Raw genomic sequence first — 17,654 nt, 5'->3', positions numbered from 1 at the left:
CGATTCCCAAAACAGTCGTACTGGTTGGATCTCTGGCTGTTCTTCCTCGTCGACCTGGTGTTGTTTTTCTTCGTGTACCTTTGGCCCTGGTGAGTACTCTGCGAGTCGAAGTGTCAAGGGGCTTAGAGGTCATCTAGTCCCCGGGCCGGCCGGGGTGGGGACTGAATTCCAGAGTGTGCTGTGTCCAAGGTGAGTGGCGGGGTCGGGGGCGGGGCGGGGACTTGGGACGAAGACGGTAGAATGCACATATTTACCTCGCCACCGCCGTGGGGATCTTGAAAGAGGTGTAGGGAAACATGCCTACGTGTGTATGGAGAGAGATGTTCTGGAATGAAACCCACTGTGTCTGTTCCTCACTACCACGAAAAACGAGACGCTGGCTTCTCGGAGCTTTTCTCTTTTACCACTCGCGACCAATAGTAACCAGGTGGTGCGGGCGTCTTGAGGATTTAATGACAGCGATGTATCCACAGGCGATGTTAGTAAGTGCTCCATTAAAAGAGAGCAGGCTGTGCAGGTATCCCAGAGAGGCCCAGAGCTGTACTCGAAACAGCTTCTCACCCAAGTGTTCCCACTTCAGTAAATGTTAGCTTCATCCATTCGGTACCCCTTCCCAGAAACCCGGGACTCTGACTCCCCCCCCCTTTTTTTTTACACCCCCACACATCCCAAAACAAAATTCTGTAGATTACACTTGAAAAAAAATCCTTGCTCTCCATTTTCATTGCCACTTAATTCTGAAAAGACAATACTGGCAGGAGATAAAGGAAGGGAACCTAGAGCAGCAGAACCAGAAGAGGGACACAGGCCTGAGATGCTAACTCAGTCCCAGGTGAAGGAGAGCAGCAGTGAGCTGAGGAGGGGCCTGTGGAAGCAGTGGGGCTGGTCGGGACACTAAACAGCCCTTTGGACTTTGGAGGTGACTGCTTATTCACCATGTTAACGTCTCGGTCATCACGCTTATGAACTGGATGGGTTGTGACTAATCCACCTCCAGGTTCTGGCAGAGATTTAGGCGTAAGATCGTTGTGTATGAAGCCCCACTGTATCTGATTTCTTAGAGAGTGTGACAGATTGGGAGACGGAGTTAAGGAGGGAGAGTGGAAGAGGTGGGTATCTCTATAAAAGCCTCTGTTGAACCATTTGTTAAGGAGTTTCCACTGTTCTCTACCTCCTCCTTTTTTGGTAGAGGCTGATACCTCATGTATAGCGTTTTGTTTTGTTTTGTTTTGTTTTGTTTTTTCTAATGTCCTAAATTTTCACCTCTGGGTGTAAGACGGTTACAAAATGAAAGCCTTAGGGGGACTAGTCCAGGCCATTTTTTTCTTCTCAGAGCAACATGTAAATCATTTAAGAATTGGCAAGTGACTAAAACAACTTCAGAAAGTGGCAGACAAAATTAAAATTGGAAGAAAAAAGAAACACTGTTGACAAATATTTGGCTTTTACAGAATGGTTTGCCTAATATCTCAATGAAGAAGTTGGCTCCTGGAATGGATTCTGAAAATGACTACAACTTGAACAAAGAAGACAGACGAGATTGTGCAACAGCAGAATTTCACACTCTAAGGGACCTTCCTTCCATTTTACACATCCTTACCTATCTGGGGGACTATATTAAATGGGTAAGATCTCACCCATTCATAGCTGAGTTCTTTAGACTCTGATTCGTGTCAGAACTTTTTTCAAACACCTGATGGCTTTACAGGAGCTGAATTAAAATTATTTATACAGAAAAGTTTAGTGTATTCATTAAGAATTATAGTAGTATGTTTAACATGTTAAGGGTTGGCCAGGTTTTGGTGGGATGCAAGTAATATAACGAATAAGATGAAGTATTGAAAAAAAATAAATTACTCAAAAGCAAGGGAAGGCTTTGAGAAGTTAAAAGCTATACAGAAAACGCAGGTCCACAAAGTATTGGCTGTGAGTACCTGTTTAATTTTTAGATTAAGTGAGCCTCTGCTGTGGCTGCCAGATCGATACGATCTTAGAGAAAGTTGGCAATATCCAGTATTGGAAAGCTCTTACCCACAAGCTGCCCCTCCTCCTGTTAAGCTCTTGAACTCAAACAGGATTGTGTGTCCCAAATCTATTTTTTATTATTGTGGTTGCATTAAGAATGCTCGTGGCCAAAACATGTTTATTTTTATAATTTCTGTAACTTTCTGAAATATTTCAGCAGAGTCGGCCTGTTTACTCATTCAGCAATTATTTGAGCACTTACTATGGGCCAGGTATGGCAGTGAAGAAAAGAAACCTAGTTTTCATGGAGCTTACCTTCTCGTTCTTTTATCTAAATATGTTAACAAGAATTCACATTTTAAAAGTGCTCAGTTGGTATTTAAACAGGTCACCTTCCCAGAGCAGCCACCATAAACCCTTGAGAAGCCATTCTCAAGAAAAGAAATTCCTTTATAATAACATGTGAGAAATAGCCTCTAGTGGTTGATATTGGTGACATTTGATACATATGAATTGCATATGTATTTTGAGGATATTCCCCCTCCAAATCAAGGCATAGATCTGGTAAACTCCACGTCTGCCTTTTACAGTGGCACTTAAGGTTGGAGTGGAATCTGGAATGGCTTTTGGAGGATTTAAACAGCCGAATATAAGATTTAACAATTACGCTTTCAGGGTGTTGTTGCATCTGTCTAAAGGAAACCTTTTATGTAAAGGTTGAAGCATCTAGAGAAACAACTGGGATTTCCTTGAGTGTGCAAACATTCTATGAACTGTTTTTGTGCTGCTTGCTAATAATTTTGTCCAATAAATGTTTACTGTATAGCTAAATCTGGTCTGATCTGCATTTGTTCCAACAAAGTACTTGGTAGTGAGGTTGCAAGAGGATTAACAGTTCTCATATAGCTTAACGTTAGGCCACACACAAACAATCCACGCTACCTTTCCAAGCCTAAAATCAGCTTCCAACCACAGCTATCGAATATTGGGAATTTCTGGTACTGGGAAGACGGAGCAATCTTTCATCTTCCAGTGTTAGGGCATGCCTGTAAATGGCATACAGAAATGGTGGCAGCATGAGGGTTGAATCCTTCCTACACGTGATGAGTAAGAATTGTGCCTATCACTGAACTGTGCCATCTCGTAGAGGGACTGCTTAAAGTATCCACACTGAAGGCTTTTAAGTGGATAAATAGGACACCAAGAGAAGCTGGCAAACTTGCTGTGACAAAAACAAAGACATCAAAAGAATAGCAAAGTGATTTTAATCTGGTAAGTTTCACAAACAATTTCATGTGAGAAATGATTGCTTTAATAACTATTTGAAATGAACTGGCTGATAAGCAATTGTGAGGAAGTCTGTAGGAGTGAAAATTTAGGATGTAAACTGCTCCATGTACCTAGTCCTGAAATGGCACTAGAATATACTCAGGGACCACAGGATATTCAGGGTCAGTAAAGGCATTTAATGTAGATAAGGATAAGGGTCATCAAGCTATGGCCAGTGGGCCAGATTTTTATAACGCCCGTGAGCTAAGTATTATGTTTACATCTTAAATTGATTGATAAAAAGACCATGTTATGTGAAAATTACATGAAGTCCCAAGTTTCAGTGTCAAAGTTTTACTGAAACACGTGCCCATCATTTACATATTGTTCATTGCTGTTTCTACCTTGTAGTGGCAGAGCTGAGTAGCTGGTTTGGTACAAGGTCCACAAAGCCTAAGTCCTTTACTATTTGGCTGTATAGAAAGTTTGCCAACTCCTGTAGAAGTCCTCACTGGAGCTGAACTCTTAGCAGCCTCCTGTGATAGTTCACATATCCTTGAACTTTAAATTGACTTAACATTTCTCATAAAATACATAATCCATCTTGGGGAAGAGGAAGCCATAGCTGATAAATGCAAAGAAAAGTCCAACCATATCAACTTAAAGATCAGTTTATCTGAAAAAAAAAAAAAACTGAACTGGAAAAAACAATTTCACATGAAAATAGAACATTTGGAAGATAAGTATTTCGAACATTACAATTGCTGGTTGCATTATTTCAAAAGTATAATAAGCTTATAAACGAAATACCTATAAAAATAAATAGGCACCCTAAAAATAAAAATTTTACATGTGAATGATTAGTTATTAAATATGCATTCACTCTATATTTGAAGTGTTGAATCAACATAAAAACAAATGGTCAGTTTCTAGTTTGTTAGTACTATAACATGATTCAGGAGGTTTCAACCGGACAGTCTTTTAAAAAAAAGCCAAAATCGGACATTTCTATTTGACATCTGCAATTCAACTGAGTTGAAAATATAAATCTATGAGATTGCTGTTAAATATCAGAAATTAGTTTTAACTATTTCAGACAACACAGTTCAACTGGACATCTTGACCAAGAAAAAATTAAGAACAAAATAACCTACACAGAATGTTTTTGAAAGTTATTAAAAATACTTGAAATAGGCCCATTTTCTAGTATATCACAATGTTACAAAAGCAGTATTTAAATACAGACATTTCAAACACAATTTTACAAAGTTTACAATATTTACAAATGTTCCATACTAAAAGTTATGTTAAAAAATAAGCTTTCTTAAAAGATAAATTTTAATTTACTTGATATTCAAGTATTTCTAAATTGAGAGACTATAAAGTAATAATCACTTACTGTTATAGTTAGAAAAGGCTATTAAAAACTGCTAGTATGAAGTCAAAGTTGACCGAGACTGGGTAACTGGGTGAAGTTAGACTTTTATAAGCAATTACTTTCTTTTTGTCTAGAAGTATTTTCATTCATTTACAATGTGGAATATTTGACAATTTGTGGAATTGTTCAAAATATTAAATTTACTAATTAGTTTATAGAACTGTCAAGTTATAGCTATAAACTTTAAAATTTTAATTCTATCATTCTCAATTGTTTGGAGTGAACAAGATAAAACTAGTCTAAGCCGGTTTACTAGCTTAGCACAAAATAAAATGACAACTAATGAAATAAGGCAATTGAATTTTCACACTTGGAAAGTCATCATCATCTTGGAAAATTCCTTTATTTTGTTTAGAAATAAAAAAGCCCTCTCCACGAAAGTAGGGTAAAATGGCTAGAATAGAAAAAAAGGGAAGGATGCTCAAAACAATAAATTTTATTAAAATTAAATCTCTATATGAATGGCAGAAATTTAATCTGGAAACCCAGAAAGATTTTTAAATTCAAGAATCAGAAAATAAAATGGGTCGACAACCTATATTAGGTAAGATTACAGCAGGGGACATGTCGGCAGTCACAGTGAGATTCCCAGGAAGAGGGCACGACGTTATTCCTAACGTTGGTACTAGCAGCCCAAAGTCAGTCAAACCAAAATAAAAAGCTTTCACATTTCATATGAAATTAGAAAAACTGTAGCAAGATAAATAAATATATGAAAGTATTTTAATTATTTTTAGCTTACCTGGCTGTAGTAATGTTTATGAATACACACAACAGTCAAAGGCCTAATTTATGTTAACTAGGCGTTTGGAAAGTAGAGTTCTAGGAGAAAAATTCAGTTTCTTCTGTTTTGATCTTGAGAATTTAAAAATTTCTTTTTCATTAAGGCTTTTTTTTTGGTCAACTGCTGTCAATCTTATGGGTCGATATTTCTAAGACACTTAAGTCATATGCAGAGACTATCACAGAAGTCGGAAATAGATGGCCGAAGCATTCTTTTGGTTGTGACAAAGTCCTATATAGTGAATCCTGCTTTGACCACGCAAGCCATTTGTCTATGGCATTTTCAGTTAGCACAGTTTACCAACCCACAAACACGAGTACTGGTTAGTATAACACCTGTGGGTCTACCAACACAAAAACAGGAACGAATTCCATTCTTACTCAACAGCAGCAAATGGTAAATGAGTTTTTGCACCTCATTTTCTATTTTTTCGAAGCATGCCAAGACTGTTCAAAGGGTTCCCTAAAATATCCAGTAAGTTGATTATCACAAAATGAAAAAATATAGAGAGGAAGTTAAAGTGATCAGTGGCTTTAAAAACGCCACGGTTTTAATTTCATCTTTCACTAGGTTTCGTCTGGTCTCTTGAGAGTGAGTGTGCCGGTTTCATTGTTTATCTATTACAGTGTATGCCAGGTTTGTATCTTTGCTCAGAGGGGCGGTTTGAACCAAGACTACTATGTAACGCAGGTCCCAGCCCCCTCTCACTCTGAGACAGTGAGTTCTCGTTGCAGAAGCCACTGCTCTCTGGAAAACAGAGCTTGGGCCTCTGATGGTATTTCAGCCTGTACGTATCAGTCATGCAACTATCAACTGAAAAATAGGTAGTTAACGAAATTGTTTCACTTGGGCAGGTGGAACTGGAGTCTGTTTCTGGCTGGCACGAAGCATCGACAGCTGGACCCACATCTGCCTGAAAGTCGTGAGCGGAAGAGCTGGATGGCTGGTTCGGCGCGTTGCCCACATGCTCTTTCACTTGAAATGTTTCCTTGAGTCTTTCATCGTTCAAATGTGCACTCGCTTCTGAACCTGGTTCTGAAACTGTACTGAAGCCATGTTTCGGAAGACTAGAAGGACCGACTTTGAGCATCTCCGTAAGTTTGACGTCAGGCGCAGAATCCTTTTTCTCTGACTGTGGCACACTGGCTATCGCATATTTTTTTGGTGGCAAAGGCGGTGGTATATTCTGGCAAGGGAGTTTTGGCACCAGACGCCCATCAGACCTGTAGGCTGCCTGAACTACATGCTCCCCAGACACAGAGTTCTCGGCGTAACACTGCTCTGTCCCCGTTTGCTGCTGGGTGTGAGGAGCAGTTTCTGGCTTTAACCCAGCAGTTCTCGGGTGTGAGGGCCACGGTGAGGATGGCGAGACGATTGCATTACTGCTCATTCTCCTTCCAGAAGCAGAATTATCATCGAGGTGAAAAAGTAAACCTGTTCTCTCAGCATTTTCTATATTGTGCCACTCAGAAAATTTGCAGTCACTTGATTTTTCAAGTTTCTGTTCATCTGACTGGTGGATATGCTCATTTGCTATCTGGTCCTTGAGTACTGGCGGACTAGACAAAGGGAATAACTTTCCGTTGGATTCACGTGCGTGTGACCTGAAATACAAAGACAAAACAAGCTAAACAGCACATACAAATATGCAAAACTGGAGAAAAACAAACACTGGTCCTGTAATTTAACCTCCCAATGTACAGTTTATTTTTGTAACAAAACAGAACCATTAACATTTTATATTCCGAATCCAAAATCTTTATGCCAGAATACATGAATACTTAGCAGAAATACCTGCGATTACTAAAATCAAATTTCTAATAATTAAAAGTGTGATTAAAAATATGTATCTTCAACCGACAAACACTGAAATTACATTTATTTGCAGTAAGATACCCTAAAACACCTTCCAACCAACAGTACAAAGTTTACACCACTAAAAGCACTTAAATTTTGATATATAATGCTATAAGGATAATATACTAATTTAAAATACTTTTGTCAATCAAGATTAGCTCCAGTAGGTAGTAATTAACTTTTAAGGTGAAGATAAATGATATCACATCGCAAATTATTGTTGCTCATCTGATTATTTTCAGCATGTGAACCACACGGGCTTCAGTTGGAACAGAATGGTGGGAAGGGTTGGGGCTCTGCTAGGTAGACGAGAGCTATGTTCAGCTCCACAGCTTTGGGCAAATTACTTAACCCAGGCCCCACCTTTTCTCTTTTGTGAAATATCATCCACCTTGTGAGAACGCTGTGAGGACCGAGCCGGCCGCAGTGGGTCCTGTCAATGGCCGGCCCTTCTCCCTGAGGTCTGCATCCTTCTACCGGTCGGTCCCCAGCAACGGAGGCACCGTGACAGTGCAGACCCACCGCTTCCACAGCAGTAGTATGTATGATGCCTTTCTGATAGACAGTGTGTCTGTAACACTTGCATTTAATAATAAAAGAGTTTAACATTTCCAAATATCTCCGATTACCTGTTAATCAAAGGATTGTTCACTTGTACATGTGATTCGGGCTGGCGCTCATGCGCTTTGCCGCCTACTTCCAAGTTCTTGAGTTCTTTCCTGAAGCCTAAGGAGCGGGGGGAGAAGGATGATGTTATTTGAATGGCCTACGGTGCTCGGCTCCACTTCTACTTCTCCATGATTTACACAAGGCTTTAGATGAACAGGTCATTCTCTTCCAATAAACAAAAATGGGTGAGAGGTATTATGACAACATGTAAAATGTCATATGCCACCATGAACTAGCTACTGTTTACTGACTGCTGACTCAGGTTGCAAGAAGTTGGTAACAGTTATTTAATCTTTACAACTGAACACTGTTTCTACTTGAAAAGATGGCAGACAAACTTTGGTTATTCAGACTTGGTTATCTAGCAGAAATTTTCTTGAAAATTAAAGAAGTGAACATGTCACTTCAAGAAAAACAACTGGTGGTATTTATTGCCAATGATAAAATTCCAAATTTTAGATAAAAGTAAGAATTTTGGAAAACCTGTATCTACCATGTGTTTTGTAGCTTCTTGATAATTATAAAGACTTTCTGCTTCTATCTGTGGTGATATTAATAAATGTGGCTTAAAAAATGATATAAAGAAATGTACCAACATTTGGAAGACTTGCATAATTTAGCAAACCAATATTTCTGAATGAGGATACACGGAGGTCACAAAATTATGCATTAAGTAAATCATTCTTTAAATGGATACATATTTAAAATTTCAGACTTAATGCCTAATACAGCAAATATTAATAGACATAACTATAGAAAAAAGAATTCTTTGAGGTCTCCAATATTTTTAATAGTATAATGATATCCTGATGTCAAAAAGTTTGGAAACCACTGTTGTACTTGATGAAAAATAGTTGGCTTTTTAATCTCAGTCACGGCTGTTCTGGAAGACAATGCTCTTACACCCAGGAAACTAAGTGACCTACCAGCTAAACAGCTAGTGAGTGGCAGCACTCATACCGAGCCGGGTTAACTCCCAAGCCAGTGCTCTCCCTCTATGCCACTAAAATACAGGGTCGTCACACCGAATCTCCCTCTGATGGAACTACACCATTGGTGTGGACATCAAAGGACATCATGAAATACTTTAATGTGCTGATTTCCACAGAAGTTAACGAAACGTGGCGTTAGCTTGAATTTTCAATTAATTGCCTAGACTTCTATACATTTCTAGTAAGACTGTCTGTATTCTTATTTTTAGATGATCTTTTCTAGTTCATTTATCTCAGTTTCCTCTCATTCTCATTCTTCTACTGAACCGTACGCCAAATCTGTGAATTGAAGACTGCAAAGAAAACGAAATCAAAGGTAGTAAAACAGCCACTTTATGTTTTACACTGTAACAGGGGACTCTATGTTAGATGCCTTTTTCATCTCTAAGTTGATCTTCTGGGTACATTTTTAAAAACTACGCTGTCACTCAAAATCCAACTGGAATCTAAACATCTAAATACTACCTTACAAAAAAAATTATTAGTTGATTTTGATCAGGCTTTGCAAGTTAGATCATGAAGCAATTTCCAAGAAAGAATTGTGTAATATATCTGAGAATTTAACGCCCTATATGCGATGTTGCTCACAGAGTGTTTGGCGCCTCCCAATAAAACTTGACAGTAGAATGAGGGAAACTATAAGTCTGGCATTCATCTGTCTGAGAGTAACTCTCACGCACTCACTGCAGTAAGCTCGCTCTCTACTGCATGCTACCCCCACTTTTCTGTTATTGTTTCCCAGAGGCCTGCACAGAAGACATAGTCTGCAGAATAAATAAACAATCACATGAAAAATATACCGTTCTTCTTTCAAATCACCCCACCTGCCTCTGCCATGTCCCAACCCCATGGATCCAGGGCCAGGTAAGTATAAACACAGACAAATTTTCCTACTGTCCTCACAACCTAGTTCAAGTCTCTCAAGTGTCCTTTATCTTAAAAATAAAGTACAGTATAATTTATCCCAGATTCTTAGTTGCTTATAAACTTGCCATACCGCCTGGGACTCAGAAACTAAGCCTTTTCTTGACAATGACTTTATGATTTAAAAAATGTAATGTAAAAACCTCAATAATGTTTCCATCTTTAAAGCCTGAAAAATTCGTAAGTTGAAATTACATTACAATTTTCCACCCACTATTTTAACTCCAGGATGTTTACTTTACTTCTTAATTTATCCATAATTTCAAGTTTAACATTTACCAACGCAAGAAGAAACAGTTAATTCTTCTAGAATTCTTAACTTCTGTTAAATTATCCACACAACAGGCAGCAGGAGGCAGCAGAGGTTTTGTAAATATGTTTGAAATTTTAATATCACTGTGGCAGGCATTCGACCAAGTGGTTTGACTTCGGAATTCCAACTAACTTAAAAATAGATGTGTTATTTTTCTCTTCTGCTGACATAGACATCCATGTGTCTTTACTGGGAATTTTGGCTCCAGGTTCTTTGCAAATCTAAAATAGTCCAATTTTAACACTTCGCACAGAAGACACCACAATGTCAAGGCAAGAAGCTTTAAAGTAATAATGCTGATCTTGTACCGTATACAAAAAAATGAAAATGTACACTTCATCTGAAAAGATAACCTGGCTTTAAAACAGACTTGTGTAGCAACAAAACCAAACTGCTGGTCGAGACAGTGTGATCTCACTCTTGCTGCATGGGGACACTTCAGATTTCAACAGTAACGCCACAATTAGGAAGCCTGAACATTCAAGGGCAAGAATCTAACTAATGACCTTATTTACAATAAAAAATACATTTAAATAAAACTTGAATACTTTAGAAAAATCACAAGACTTTAACTGGATAAATATTTCTGGCTAAATTTACCATGTACCATAAGGAGTAGAGATACTCTGGGGTATAATAATCTACCCTGTAACTAAATTTTGGGTGACACAAGATAAAAAGGCAGGAATCAGAAACTTCCTTCCTCATTGGAATTAGAATTGAAAAGAAAAGCATAAAATGTTATTTTGCTAAAAAATTAATTTCGATACTGAAAGTTTATGGTTTTAAAAAAAACATAAACATTGGTGATGCTAGGCCACAGCAATACAGAACAAATATGTGTTGACAGGCTTTCTCTCAATAATCTATGAAACTTTAGAGAAAATAAATTTAGAATGCACAGAAACAAACCCAACTGTTAAAAGTACCTCTTTCTCTAGATATACTTTATAATATACTTACTTTAAATGAATATACTCTGCAATTTACAAAAAAAAATAATCTTAGAGAATAACAAAACTTATGTACGTGTAAAAACTTGCAATAAAATGTTTTCACTTACTAAGATTTAACAACTTAAGGGTAGTATATTTCACTTAACAAAGGGGAGGTACAGACTTTTTATAGTAAGAAATGAAGGGAATTTACAGATTTTTTGACTACTGATAACTTCTTTCACTCGTCATTTCCAAGATCGGGGTCCTCAGCCTGAACTAATCCTGACTTCTACGATCGACTGGGATTAGGCCAAGTATCGCATACTCCAAAGCCAAGGGCAAAGGTTTCTGAAAGGCCTAATGACCCCTCTGGGATTGCTGTGCATCGTCTGTAATGGGCTAACGTACACTGACTGCAGCAGCCAGCCGCTCGTCATGGGGAAGAGGCCAGAGGGTGGACCACGTCGCACTGTCCGGATGACACGGTGCACAGCCACAGGGACATGTACACACCCCCATCCCTCCTGGTACAGAGAAGCTCCTCCCCGCTTCACGCTCCTCTCTACTTCCTTGCTTCCTTCTCGCCCCACCTCCAGAGACTCCGCTCCATCAATCTGTCCTGGTCTGACCCTCACACCTTTCTCTTAACCCTCTGCAACACAAAGGCAAAATGAAGCTCTTGGCTGCGTTCTCTCCTGTACACACTGCTTCTTTGCTATTCGCAGCAAAGGTTTGGATAGACATGTGCAAAATCCATTTCTTTTCATTTATTTACTTTCTATTCTGTAATTTTAAAAAGAACTTTGGAAATAACTTCAAAAAAACTCAGAGAAGTTGAAAGATTAAAACTAGTACAAATACCTATGTATCCTTTACCTGGATTCACCTTTTATTAACATTTTGCCCCATTTTTTTCCGGAACCATTTGAGAGTAGTTACAAACAATACAGCCCTTTACTTCTGACCACCTCAGCTCTACCTCAGTCCCTCTTCTATTCCTAATATTCCTCTAGCGCTGCTATTACTATATCACAAGGACTAGCGCCTAAATCAAACTGGCACCTTGTAGTCCTTACCCTGCTTAATCTGTGACCACTTTTCTTCTGGAAGCCCCCCATTTTCCCGGTTTCCCGGTGAAAACCCCTTTCCTGTGTTTCCTCAACCTTTCCAGACACTCCCCCTGCCTTTCCAGAGTGGCCCCTTCTCTCCATCCTGGGCTCACCTTTTTACTCAGTTCTTTCCTTTGGTCTATTTTTTGCCCTGAAATCTCCAGTTTTCCTGAGCGATGCAGTCCATGTTTGTTACTCAATTCCAGAATGCGTAGATGGTTACAAGGGCATAATCTTCCCTGAGCTCCAGACGTATGTTCCTAACTGCCTAATCTTTTTACCTAGATCTGGGGAGGGGACACGTGGACACCCCAAAGTATGAACACTAACCAAGGCAAAGACCAGCTTAAAGAACTATGGTAGGCTTTGAACATATGCAATTTATGTACTTAATAAGTGGGTTACAAAACCACAATAAGCTACCACTTTACACCCATTAGGATGGCCATTATCAAAAACGAACCAAAAAACTCCAGAAAATAACAAGTGTTGGCGAGGATGTAGAGAAGGTGGAACCTTCTGCATTGCTGGTAACAATGTAAAATAGTGCAGATGCTGTGCTATTCCTCAAAAAATTAAACACAGCCTCACCAAAGCATCCAGCAATTTCACTTCTGGGTATGTGCTCAAAAGAACTGCAAGCAAGGATTCTCAGACATTTGTACAGCGGTGCTCACAGCATCAATATTCACAATGGCCTGAAGCTGAAAACAGCTCAAATGTCCCTCGACAGATGAATGGAAAAACAAAAATGTGGTATATCATACAATGTAATGCTATGCAGTCTTAAAAAGGAAGGAAATTCTGACACATGCTACAACATGAATGAACTTTGTAGACATCATGCTGAGTCAAGTAATAAGCCAGTCACAAAAAGACAGCTACACTTAAGGTTCCACTTATTTGAGATCCCTCGAGGAGTCAGATTCATAGAGACAGAAAGTAGATGGTGGTCACTAAGGCTGGGAGGAGGAGGACGGGGAGTGAGTGCTTAATGGGGACAGAGCTTCAGTTTGAGAAGAAAGAGTTCTGGGGATGGATGGCGGTGATGACTGCACAACGTGCATACACTTAAAGCCACAGACCTGTCACTTACAAATGGTTAGAATGGCAAATTCTGTGATGTGTGCTTTACCACGATAAAAAAGTCATTTCTAAGTGGGTTACGTACATCTCTGTCACATCAAACGGTGAAACCCACGTCCACGCTCCTCAGCCACGCACTCTGGACCATCGCCCTCTCTACGATCCCGTGTTTCGTTACTCTCAGGAAGCCAGCAGCGTTCGTGAAGAGCACTGACCCTGCGGTATTGTTCGATCTCGCCAACTTCTGCTGCTGATTTCTGGCCAGCCCTTTACTGTTTCCTGTAATACTTGGTTACCGGATTTTTATCAGACTTTTGAAACAGGCGAGACATTTTATATAGGAAAGGAAGGTTACTTCCTTAATATAAGTGTTTCCTTCTGATATTATACCATTTGATGAAAACAAAATAATTCATCACTTAATCAATGTCTGCAACCTGAAAAATAATCTCCACAAAAGCCTTCAGGATGATAAAGGACTAAAAACAAACTTTAAAATTTGTTTTTCATGGCTATTTTTTATTTTGAAAAATTATATCCCTGCCAACCCTCTGAATCCTAAAATTTCAAAACACTGTTTCTGGCGGCAACCTCAGCAGCCGCCCCCCCCTCCCCCAACATCATCTCCTTGTCCCTCTCCCCCAGGTCCTCCAGGTGGGCCACTCGGCAACACCCTTGACTCTGTGCACAGCCAAACACCTACTTCTCTTTGCTTCTGGGCTGCTGTGTGCTGCTAACCACTTGCCTACAGTAATGCCACACCATTACATATTCATGGCTCCCAAGCTGAACCTTCCCAGCAGGCTGTTCGCCACTTTCCCCATTGGTCCTTGGTTTCTGCAGTTCTCATTAGGACTGCTCCCACTTATTCCAGTCCCACTTCCAGGCACCTGTAAAATGGCACTTTGCCACCCTCTCCGAGACGAGCCGGGCAGAGATGGGCCTTGGCCACTGAGGTGTGTGTGGAATGCACGTGTGGCTTCTGGGTGAAGTTTTACGACCTTACACGTGGCTCTCCTTGCCGTGTCCTCCTTCGACCCCATCTCCCCGCGGCAATCCAGGCACGTGTGGGGTGCGGTCCCGTCAGCCTGGGGACCTGCGTCACCACCAGGCAGGGACAGCATGCGGACTCTCACCGGACACGGCTCGTGAACAAGGAGCAGACTGGTGTTCTAACACTGAGGTGCTCAAGTTGTTACTGCTGTACGGCCTCGGACCAGCCTGTCCCAGGTGACACGGTCCCCGCTTCCCCGCTCCCTGATCCCAGGTAACACGCTCCCCCTTCCTACTCCCTGATCCCGGGTGACACGCTCCCCCTTCCCGCTCCCTGAAACGGCTGCTCCCCGTCCCTGAAGGGCTTCCAGCGTGAGCTCTCCCGACCACTGGGCTCACTGTCCACACACCTGTCAGCAGCAGGGCTGCCCTTGACTCTCACCAGCATGGTTTATTCTTCACTGCTACCATCGCAATATATTTAAACAAGAACTTTACCTTCTAAGTGGTTTTTGATCTGTTGGGAGGCACTGTTCACACATTCTATATTTACGTTGCATGTCTTAATCTGGTCACTAGAAAAGAGAACAAAACACGCACCAGACACATCAGCTATCGTGGATTATTATTTTAGTTTACTGTAAGAGAAAGAAAGGAAATAACATTTGTTAAATAATTATTTTTCGCCGTGTGTTGTTCTAGGGGCTTAGTGAACATTATTTAACTTACATCTCACAGCGACGCTTAAAATCTCATTTTACAACAGGAGATTAAGGCTGTGAAAGTCATATGAATTTGCTCAATAATTCAAATCCAAGCCTATCTGGTTACAAAGTCCTGATCTTTCTACTACCCTAAGTTACTCCTTTCCAAGAAGTGTTATGAAATTATCCTGCCAAATAAAAAAGTTTCCCCGATTATTTTAATAAAACAGGAGCAAATGAGTTTTGCGAATCTGGTTTTTAAATAATGAAGATGGTAAAACACCGGTTAATATGAAACCAAGATGTTTTAGATGGATTAAAAGCAGTGGTGGCTAGACTAACCTGAGACAGTAGCCACTTACGCCGTGACAAAGCTTAGAGATTACACAGAGGAGTGAGAACAGACTGCTAACAGTAATATGACATATTCAGAATTAAGAATTAATTGAACACAAACTCAGTTATTTGGCTTCATTCTTTTATATTTGCTAAAGGAAAAAAAATACATATTTCTTCCACAGAACTGGGTAGTGACAGTATAAAATTACCCCAGTTCCAAGTTACAGAAGTTAGAGATGGGATAATGAGTATTAAATAGATTGAAGAATTAAACAATTTACTTAATTAGTGAGGCGATCAATTTATATCTATGCTTAAAACCCATACTACGTATTGATAGTTTCCAGTTCCAAAAATTATAATGTATTTCTATACTTTCAAATTTCCTAAAAATAAAGTTGTTGGTTTTTTTGGGGGGAGGGGGGACGGGCGGGGGTGGACCAGGAAAAAATTATTAGAGATAGAAACCTGAACATCAAATAACCTGCAATATCCCAGGTTCCTTTACTCTGAGCTCAAGCTCTTCCCATTACACTTAACTGACCCAAACTTGAAAAATTACTTCAAATAATTAACGAGAATGCTGGGGGAGCTCCGTCATTTACTCCGTGTATTACCTGAAGGGTGCTGTGTCTCCAGCGCCACTGAGCTCCGAGACTGCACCATTTCCATCTGTGACGGGGGAGTCCAAATTAGCAGACCCATTGCTGACATGGTCGCTGCTCTCGTACCCAGACTCAGTCCTCTGCATCTGCCAGCGGTCGCCGTGGGCTTTAGTCTCTTTGAGGCTTGTACTGTTCTCAGCTCCTTTTCCATCACATTCCAGGGAGCTCCTGCTTCCTGCTTCATCTTCATATATGGTCATTAAACATTTTTGCTTTGGACTCTCTTTTGGCCAGTTGTTAAAACTCTGATCTTTGCTACATTTAGATTTGTTACTGATATTTGACTTATGTCTTGGACTATGCTGCCTTTTTTCACTTTCATTAAAAATACTGTCCACATTTAAGGTTTCCCGCAGAGGTTTCCAGCCTCGGTTCCGGCTCCTACTGCTGCCGTTAGAGCTGCCTCCTTTATCCCTCGAATCTTGGCTACTGTCTGTGTCATACCCAGTGCCACCGTCACTCTTAACTTTGCCAGGTTTCTCTCCCGGAACAAGGATCTGGGCTTTCCTGGAATTCGGCATCTGGGCAGCAGCGCGGCCCTGCTGGGCAGCCTGGTCGTGTCTGCACGGCCCTCTCGCCTGACTGTGACACACGGGTGGACGGCCACGCTGCCTAAAGCCGCCGGGGGCAGGAGGCGATCCAGGCTGGAAATGTGGGATGTCTTCATCAACCAAATCTGTAAAAATAAATAAGTATATAAAGGTACGAATAAACTGCTTTTCACAAGCCAAATACCCTGCTTGAGAAGAAATGCCAAGCAGTAGCAGGTAAGTGATAATCGTAAGTGCTTAAATCGTATCGCACAGCGCTTTGAGAATGAAAAGTGTTTTCTCAGCCCTGAGCTTAATGAGAGGCATTGACAACATAAATGGTTATACTGATTTTTAAAAGAGATCTCTACTCATAAGACAATTAAAGCAGTTTAAAAATAAAACACTGTTCTACCTCACTCATAATTAATGAAAATCATAAAAATAAAAGTATTTTCCACCTCTTATATTGGTAGAGATTTAAAGGTTTGTTGAACCGACTGCTGCTGGGAGCATGAAGGAGCTTACATGCAACCACCACGGGCAGGAGCACGGACTAGCTCAGAGTTAGGAGGGCAAGTGAGCCACATCCATCGAATTAAAAATAAACGTACCCTAACCCAGTAATGCTTCTGGAAGAAGTTTAAGCTATGGCTATTCGCACACAGTACACAGAGCTAAAAGTGAAAGAATGTGCAAAAGCCTTAAATCAACCTCTCAAGTCCAGCAGTCTCGGTTATATTATGGTATGTCCACAGAGAAAAAAAAAAAAGCATAAAACCACGAAGAGTGACACAGGCTCAGAACAAACTGGAAACTACTAACAGGGCACCAGAGGGAGGTCCCAGGTTGAAGGAAAAGCAGCTTTTTTTCACTTAATTTTATAGCCTTCCTCATTTTTGGGACACACCACATGGGTGAATTTATAATTAAAAGTTAAAAGAGCAAAACGAACAAACATTCCAGGCTAGAATTTAATAAAAGCAAAGATAAATTTACATTTACAGACTTTCTATCAAAGAAATTATATTTGATACACACCATACAAATACATAAATATATTCTAAATTATATTAAAT

General features: G+C 40.1%; 1 protein-coding gene and 1 long non-coding RNA gene across 2 annotated transcripts in view; one reads left to right on the top strand and one right to left on the bottom strand.

Moving 5' to 3' along the window:
- Positions 1 to 2,796, top strand: LOC105299163. Its single transcript, XR_002782911.1, has 2 exons — positions 1 to 89; positions 1,452 to 2,796. It is a non-coding gene; the product is annotated as an uncharacterized LOC105299163 (long non-coding RNA).
- Positions 2,797 to 3,207: 411 nt separating this feature from the next.
- Positions 3,208 to 17,654, bottom strand: part of USP53 (ubiquitin specific peptidase 53) — a 32,076-nt gene continuing 17,629 nt past the window's right edge. Inside the window, exons 11-14 of the mRNA XM_023536965.1 lie at positions 15,998 to 16,721; positions 14,836 to 14,912; positions 7,943 to 8,039; positions 3,208 to 7,060 (exon numbers count right to left, since the gene is read on the bottom strand). Coding sequence (XP_023392733.1) covers positions 6,070 to 7,060; positions 7,943 to 8,039; positions 14,836 to 14,912; positions 15,998 to 16,721 — 1,889 coding nt within the window. The 3' untranslated portion in view covers positions 3,208 to 6,069. The remainder of the gene's footprint in view (positions 7,061 to 7,942; positions 8,040 to 14,835; positions 14,913 to 15,997; positions 16,722 to 17,654) is intronic.

Source organism: Pteropus vampyrus, unplaced genomic scaffold (genome assembly GCF_000151845.1).
Source record: "Pteropus vampyrus isolate Shadow unplaced genomic scaffold, Pvam_2.0 Scaffold174, whole genome shotgun sequence".
Lineage (NCBI taxonomy): Eukaryota > Metazoa > Chordata > Mammalia > Chiroptera > Pteropodidae > Pteropus > Pteropus vampyrus.
Note: the sequence above shows the minus strand (reverse complement) of the source record. Positions and strands in the feature narration are given on the sequence as shown.